Source organism: Arachis hypogaea, chromosome 17, assembly GCF_003086295.3.
Source record: "Arachis hypogaea cultivar Tifrunner chromosome 17, arahy.Tifrunner.gnm2.J5K5, whole genome shotgun sequence".
Classification (NCBI taxonomy): Eukaryota; Viridiplantae; Streptophyta; class Magnoliopsida; order Fabales; family Fabaceae; genus Arachis; species Arachis hypogaea.
In genome coordinates this window covers 99,939,265-99,947,975 of record NC_092052.1, presented here as the reverse complement: position 1 = coordinate 99,947,975, position 8,711 = coordinate 99,939,265, and the positions used below count along the sequence as shown (strand labels likewise).

At 40.4% G+C, this 8,711-nt stretch overlaps 1 protein-coding gene across 1 annotated transcript; it reads right to left on the bottom strand.

Moving 5' to 3' along the window:
- Nucleotides 1–7,717: 7,717 nt before the first annotated feature.
- On the bottom strand, nucleotides 7,718–8,209 carry LOC112763554 (uncharacterized). Its single transcript, XM_025809196.1, has one exon. It carries the CDS (start codon nucleotides 8,207–8,209, stop codon nucleotides 7,718–7,720), a length of 492 nt encoding a protein of 163 aa, XP_025664981.1.
- Between the last annotated feature and the right edge of the window lie 502 nt (nucleotides 8,210–8,711).

Genomic DNA, 8,711 nt, shown 5'->3' with positions numbered 1-8,711 from the left:
AAATGAGTTGAAGCTCATGTGCTTAATATGTTGGGCTAGGCCTTGGTCCCAATCTTGGGCCAAATTCTTTAAAATTAGTGTCAAAATTCTTATTTTAATTAGCTCTATCTTATTAAACTATAAAATTCATATTTCTAATTTCTTTTATAAAAATTTAATTTATTGATTAATTATTCGTTAATTTTTCGGGGCTTACACTTAATCACACTAAAAAAACGTGCATAAAGCACTAAGAAAATTTTATTCATCAAAATTTGTGTAAATTATCTCACCAAAGGTGTTTAAATAGGCCCCTAACAAACTAATTAAAAGGTAAGATAATATAACTTAATTTAAATCTCCTAAAGATAACATAACTAATTTAAATCAGATTTGATCTTATTGGATTAGATCAGATTTGATTTAAATTTTAAAATTCTAAAGATATGATAACTAATTTAAATCAGATTTGATCTTATTAGATTAGATCAGATTTTATTTAAATTTAAAATTGCTAAAAATACTACTAAGCAAATCAAATCTTTCAACATACTCTAATAGCAAAATAAATTAAAATAAATGCCTAAAAAAATTTAAAAAATTAATAATAAATTACGCCTCCCATTGAATTTAAAAAGAATTATTGGACTTTCTGTTGTCCTGCCTTAGCCCAATGGGCCTTATGAGTTATCACCATTTCAGCACCACTGTTTTTGAGACGGACTCTTGGTCTTCTTGATGTCCAAGACTGGCATGGTATAATTCTTCTAGTATTCAGATCTTTGAACATGACGAGATTACCATTCTAACCCTTACCTCTAAAATGATGAAAATGTCCTCCTGACCATGTATCATCCTCTCCTTCTTCAAAAATATTTGTCCTCGAATCTTGAATGAGAAGCTCTTCTTCCCTCCAAGGAATCCAAACCCAATCTCCGGGTTCAAATACCATGGTTTGATGGCTCTTCTCTACCCACTGAATTGTGGGTATGTCCCTCATGTGTGCAAGTTCAATCTTTCCAACCATACTTTTACCATCTTGTCCAAAGTGTGTAATTTTTCTTTCTTCCTTTTCATCCATATTAATACCTCCATAATTGACCAATGAATCTACAAAGCCTGGAAAAGTTGATTTAAAAATACTAGGAATTTTATGGTTAGATGTATAAGAAATTAAGGACTATGTGGAATTCAATGATACTAATGCAATCTTGTCTAAACTAAAACTTTCTAGATCTCTCTCACAAGTGTGTTTATTGCTCTAAGTTTTTTTTTGCTCATTGACTCCTCTCGCTCGCTATTCTCCTCTTTTCTCTTAAAACTCTCGCTTTCAATCAAACATGGATTCTTTTCACTCAAATACTCACTCTCGTTCTCAGTTTCTTTTCTCTCATATTTTTCAAATTGCTCACATCCCAAGGACCCAGTTGACAAATTCTGCACTTTTGAATCTTTCAAGGATACATCTCTGTCTATAGCATACTTAAAAAATTCTTCCATCTCTGACTTTGAGGAAGATTTAAAGATAGGTGATGAACGTAAATATTTTTATGCCGATTAGAAACTAGTGATAAATCCGATCGTGAGTATAGTTTAACCAACATACGAATACCGCATCAAACAATTCAAAAATCTATGACCGAGAGTATTGATCCCGGGTCGTTCTCCCTAGGAATTGCTTTAGAATGTGCATCCTTGGTTAGGAAAGCTTTTATAGTTTTGAGAGTTGGTGCAAGGATTCAAACTAGCAAAGAAATCAACAATTAATTGAAATAAAAGTCTTGGCCAAGGGTAAGCGTTGGAAGTTCCATCATTATAGTTTCCTTCAATTATGATAAGAGTTGATTATTGCTTCACTTAGTTAACCCCCTAACAATGGAGGAAAGTCAAGTGAGAGTAACTAACTTGAGTCACAAGTCCTAGTCTCACCTTAGGGAAGTCTAGCTTTAGTGCACTCCAAGCCAATTAGCAATTCTCAATTCATAATCTACAATTGATATCCACTATTCAAGTGTTTCCAATAACTCAACCCCTAAGCCAAGTAAGAGAAATCTACTCCATAGCTAAGGTTGTCATTATCACAAATAATTGGTAGGCAATTATAGAAAACATGATGCAATTGAGAGAACAGAATTGAATTAAAGCTATCTATTCTAAACAATCATCAACAATCACACAATTGAATGAAACATCAATTCATTAATCCATATTCAAAGTAACAAAGTGAACCAAATCTAGATCTAAGAAATTGAACCAAAAGAACATCAATTAAGAGTAGAAGAAGAGTAGATCTACATTTGTAGCAAAACAAAAAGTCAATTAGCAATAGATCTCACCAAGAATTCAAAAGAAACTTGCAATGGAGGATGAAAACCTAGAGAGAAGTTGGAGTTTCTCTCTCTAAAAACAAAATGTAACTAACTTCCTAAAAATATCTGGAAGAAAAAATGACTCTCCCTAACACCACTAAGCCTTGGTCTTCTTAAGCTTTTCCCTCCAAAATCTGCTCCAAAACAGGGCCTGGGAACCCTTTGAAATTGCTGGGCACGTGTTTTATTTAAAAAATCATGTGCGGACATCGAAGCGAACGCGCACTGCATGCGTACGCGTCCTTGGGCTCTTTTGCGATCTGCGCACAGGCGTACAGTGCGCGCGAGCATCATAAGGGATATGGCCCAGCCATATAAGCGTGCCGGCTCCTCGCTCGGCTCTACTGCGCTGGCTCTGGATAAGCGCATCCACGCGTGCGCGCATGGTGCGCGTGCGCGCGCATGTCCAAACTTCAATTCCTTGATTTGTTTCATGCTCCTTCCATTCATGCATGCTTCCTCCATTCTCCTTGGCCATTTTTTCGCCCTATAACTTCTGAAATCACTTAATCAAAAGGATCAAGGCATCTAATGGTAATAGAGGAGGATTACAATATCTCAATTTTTGATGCAAAAGAAGCATATTTTCATCAATGAGTTAAAATGGAAAAGAGACACGAAATCATGCAGTTTTATATGAATAAGTGTGGAAGATCATTGATAAAACCCTTAGATTCTATGCATGATAAACCCTAAAAACGGGGTTTATCAACCTCCCCACACTTAGAGTATAGCATGTCCTCATGCTATGGGAAAACAAAAGATCAAAGGATTACAAGGGTGTAGGACTCATGTGATGCGATCTACCTATGTGAATGTAACTAGGGTGCATGCTACTATCTACTTGGCCAAGAGTAATTCAATCTTTCTAGAAGACACATATGTATGTGCACATAGAACAAAATGATGACAATGTATGAACTCTACCAATTCTAGTCGTCAGAATGAAATATGCATAACTTGTATGAAGAATGCTCGCGAGAGCCGGGAACAAGGAATTGAGCTTCGAACCCCTCACCGGAAGTATTTACGCTCTATTCGCTCAGCGTATAGGGTTCATCACTCAATCCTTCCCTACTTCATGCTTTTTCCAAAATTTGTTTTTCTTCTAACAATTAACATATATTCCATGCATGCATGCAACTATCATGGGGTCTTTTCTTTAGGTTGTAATGGGGCTAGGGTCGAGGTAAGGGTGCATATTTGGTCAAGTGAGCTTGAAATTTGAATCTTTGATAAGCTTAAACTTCCCACCTAACCTATGACATCCTATACAATTCAAAAGCTAACCTAACTACCCATTCTTCACTTTTTAACATACTTATGCATTTTCTTTTCATTTCACAACACTTATGCATTGATCCTTATTGAGCTTCATTTGGGGCATTTTATCCCCTTTTTTATTTCTTTCTTCTTTTTTTTTCTTTCTTGCTTTTCTAAAATTTTTTTTTCTTTTTTTATCCATACTATTTTTCTTTTTCTTTTCTTTTTCTTTTGTTTTTCTCATTTTTTTTCTTTCTTTCAAACTATATACAAGAACATCAATGCATAAGGTTTTACATTTGATTAATACATGAGCATATACCCAATTCTCAATAATTACAATAAAAATACAAGGCTACCTTTTTATTCACCCAATGTCCCAAGTTTTCCCACACTTGAATGATACACACACACACACTAGCTTAATCCAATCAAAGATCCAAATAAGGACATTTATTATTTTCCGCTTTAAGGCTTGTAATGTGCAAAATTAAGAACAAGTGGGTTAATCATAGGCTCAAAGTGGCTAACAATGGGAGATAAAAGGTAAGGCTATTTGGGTAAGTGAGCTAATGAAATGATGGCCTCAATCATATACATGCATGAATACAAGGAATAACGGACATATAGAATTAAACAAATCAAAGATCACAATCATAGGAAGAGAAGAATTTCACACAAGAAGGAAAAATAAGTGGTTATAAGATGTAACCACACCATTAGGCTCAAAACTCACTTGCTTGTGGTCTTAGCTCAAATTCCATGTTCCAAAATACATTCTTCAAACAAGTTAAGCATCAAAAGATTTTCAAATTTCAAAATTGGTAGGTTTGCCGTAAAATTCTAGTTTTCTAGAATAGAAGTCATTGCTCTAACCAAGTAGATTTATTAAGAGATACTAATATGCAAAAGATGCCAAAAATGAAAGACCTAGTATGCAATCTACTCTAGTTAAGAAAAGAGGTTCAAGAAATTTATTCGGGTGTTACCTACGGAGATCGGTCGGCCGACCGACCTCCCCACACTTAGAAGTTGGCACGGTCCTCCGTGCCTTGAGTGAGACGGAGTGGTTGATCGGCTTCCGCGTGTCCATCCACTTCTTCATCATTATCGCTTTCATCATTATTGGTACCGGTGGATGTGAAAATTTCCGGTTCTTCCATAGGCGGTGCTAGGCAACTTAGAAGTTTCTTGACAAAAGTGTATCGGCGTTGGTTACGCTGCTCATAACGGTCAAGCTTCTTGTGGAGTTCCTCTATGCGTTGCATGGATGACTTTGGTGGTGCGGATGAGGAAGAGGGAATGCGCATGGGAACGGATAAGTGTGGCTCTTCGGTGTTCGCCGAATGGTAAAGGTACCTCCCGGTTGGAACAACATCTCCGTCCACCGGGATCATGGCCCTTCTATCCTTGGTCTCTCGGGGAACACCGGCTGCGGCGACTAAGTCGGTCACTAGAGCGGGAAAAGGTAGATTCCCCTTAGTGTGAATGCGGCCCATAGATTGGCGGATGAGACGGGGGATATGCACCGGTCTCTCTGTGAGGACACACCAAACCAACAAGGCTAACTCAGAAGTGATAGATGAGCCATGGGTGCTTGGGAGCACGTAGTGGGCTGGAATTTGGGCCCATGCTTGAGCCTCTCTGGTGAGAAAACGTGCGTCAATGCCCTTGGGCCGGGGCCTCATCCTCCCTCGAATCCATAATGATTCGGGTGTGCCAATGACCTTAAGGATAGCATCCCAATCAAACGTCTATTCGCACCGGGCCGACAAAATCTCCTGATAGGCATCAATCCCGTCTGCTAACGGTCCGGTCTTAAGCACATTTTGAATAGCCTCCTCCGTGACGGGAACTTGCCTTCGGCGCACCAATACCGATGTGAGGGAAGGAGAATGGTAATTTGTGTAAAATTCAGACACCCATGACAAGTTTGCCTCCCCTCGCTTCCTCAATAGGAATTCCCATTGCCGTCGTTCGATGCGGGGCAAAATGAGCGGTATGACATGAGCCGGAGGGGCCAGAAGGGGCTCCGCATGATAGTTCCTTGGCTTGATCAAGGGATAGACAAGTTCACAATAGCGGTTGGGGAACTTGTTCGGATCCCTCGCCGGATTATCTTTTTCCAAAACATCAATGTTAGCAATGCTCCTGGGCTTGGTGAGGAGGGCCTTAGCTTGCGGGCCTTGGTGTGCTTTGCCAGTAGACCGTGATGGTGCCTTCTTGGGCGCCTTTCCATTGTCTCTTTTGAACATCATCCTAGAAAAGGAGGAAAGGTGGTGAAATCAAGCTTAAAGAGGCGCCAAGAAAGAATAACCATGCAAGTGATAAAGCACAAAAGAATAAGTGGCTTAGATACATGACAGCTGCAACATGTAACTAAGACAATAATGAAGATCATCGCTAGTCACTAGCATGTGATACATGAGTGGTATAGGCATGCAAACACGAAGAATGAGAAGCGCACACTCATAACAATAACAACAAGAGGTAAGAAAAATATGGGATAAGCGTGTAGAAATCAAGTAAGAAATATAGTAAGCTCAATGTATACAAGAACAAACAAGTGAATGAGAAGGAACACCAAAATAGAGAACACTTAGTCAAAATGATTCCAAGAAGTCGTATGGTTCTTTCATCAAACACTTGGTGTGCATCCCTTTATGACAAAAACTTAGAGAAGAGTGACAATGTAGCACCCCATAAAGCATCATCAATCATCATATCACACCACTAAAAAAAAGCAAGTAAATCAAACAAACTCATCAATGCAAGGGCAAGCTCCACTTAGAACACCCATGAGAAAATGAAAGGAAAGAAAGAAATAAAATGCAATAAACAAAGAGAACATGAATGCAACTACTTAAAAAAAATAAGAGCATGTAATTAGGGGGATGGAAAAAAAAAGAGAAAGGGGAACTAAAAACAAAAGATTTAGAAAGGAGGGATACCTTGAAGGGGGAGAAGGAGATAGGGTATGGAGGTGAGAGAAGGGTTAGTGAAGGAGAGGATAGGGAAAAGAGGTGTGGTTCTGCTGGAGGTGGTGGTTGCCGCCGGAGGTGGCGGAGAAGAAGAGGTAGGGATGGTAGAGGAGGGTAGAGGTGAAGAAGAGGGGTGATGGTAAGAAGAAAGAAAGAAAGTGGAGGGAGAAGGGCACACTCTCATTCAATTGGTTCGCGAAACCAACGCGCGCGCGCCATGCATGCGTGCGCGAGCATGGGAAAAATCAGTAACGACGCGGACGCGCACGGAGCGTGTGTGCGTGAAGTAGCGGAATGTGAATGTGCGCGCGGGCGCCAGGTGCGCATGCGCATGCATATGTGTTGTGCCCTCAGCACAAGTTGGGCACAACTCTGGCCCAACTCTCGGGAAAAGTGCCTGAAAGTAAAATTTTGTTGAGTGATGCGGGTGCGCACGGTGCGCTGACGCGTCGATAGGCAATATGGTCACGATACGCATGCGCGCCAGGTGCGCCTACGCGTGAGTTCAGTTGGGCCAGTAGCATGAAATTGGCCCAACCAAGGCATAACTCTCTGGTCGATAGCCCAAGATCGCAAAATGCAGTGGTGACGCGTACGTGGCTATTGCGCGAATTACCATGGACGCGTACGCATCTCGTGCGCACACGCGTGATGTTGGTTATGCCCAGGGCTCAAAGCTGGCTCAGAATTTGCACAACTCTCTGGTAAATGGTTCAAAAGTTGCAAAAGCCTAGGGACGCATATGCGCACAGTGCGCGTACGCGTGTCCCTCCCCCCTCCCCTTTTTTTTGAATGGAAAAAAATACCTAACTAGTATGTATTCACTGGCTAAATAAGCCAAAGAAGTCAAAAACACCTAAAATCAACGTAGAATCTAAAGAGAAGTGTGCCTCTACCACATAATCAAGTCATTCATGGAAAAATCAATGCAAGTCTTTATGAACAAGTTATCCAAGGTAGGCACAAGCAATGCTAATCAAGCAAAAGTGTAGCTAAACAATTACAAAACAATGAAAAATTCAAAAAAAATGGTACCCAAAGGAGGGAAAGGATAGATCTCACCATGGTGGGGTGTCTCCCACCTAGCACTTTTGTTTAATGTTCTAAAGTTGGACTTTCACTTGTTCATTGCTCTTTGCCAAGAGGTGCGTCTTCCAAAAGGAATACCTCAACCTCTTTATTGCTCTTCATTTGCTCACCATGATACAACTTGAGACGGTGCCCATTGACCTTGAAGATATCCGACCTTGAGGGATGGCACAAATGGTAAACCCCATAGGGTTCCGCCTTCACTACTTGATATGGGCCTTCCCATTTTGACCTTAGTTTACCGGGTAACAATCTCAATCTAGAATTGTAAAGAAGGACTAGATCACCGGCTTTAAATTCTTTGCCTCTTATGTTCCTATCATGCACGGCTTTCATTTTTTTCTTGTAAAGTCTAGAGTTCTCATAAGCTTCAAGCCTCAAACATTCCAACTCCGCTAATTGTAGCTTCCTCTCAATTCCGGCTCCACCCAAACTCGGATTACACTCCTTGATGGCCCAATACGCCTTGTGCTCTATTTCCACCGGTAAATGGCAAGCTTTGCCATACACCAACCGAAAGGGGCTCATGCCAATTGGCGTTTTGTATGCCGTTCGGTAGGCCCATAATGCATCGGTGAGCTTGGTACTCCAGTCTTTCCTATTGGGTTTCACAATCCTTTCCAAGATGCATTTAATCTCCCGATTGGAAACCTCGGCTTGGCCATTTATTTGTGGGTGATAGGCCGTGGCTACTTTATGCATGATGCTATACTTTTTCATGAGTCCATCCATTCTTCTGTTGCAAAAGTGTGAACCTTGGTCGCTCACGATTGCTCGTGGCGATCCAAATCTACAAATGATATTATTTCTCACAAAAGAAAGGACTACATTAGCATCATCCATCCGGGTGGGTATCGCTTCCACCCATTTGGACACATAATCAACGGCGAGTAGAATGTAGAGAAAACCATTAGAATTTGGGAATGGCCCCATGAAGTCAATTCCCCACACGTCGAAAATCTCACAAAATAGCATGGTTCGTTGGGGAATTTCATCCTTTTTAGAGATATTACCAAATCTAATGCATTGA

Excerpts from the sequence above, each read along its gene's own strand:
- LOC112763554 (XM_025809196.1), bottom strand. The coding sequence starts at position 8,209 with ATGAGCCCCTTTCGGTTGGTGTATGGCAAAGCTTGCCATTTACCGGTG.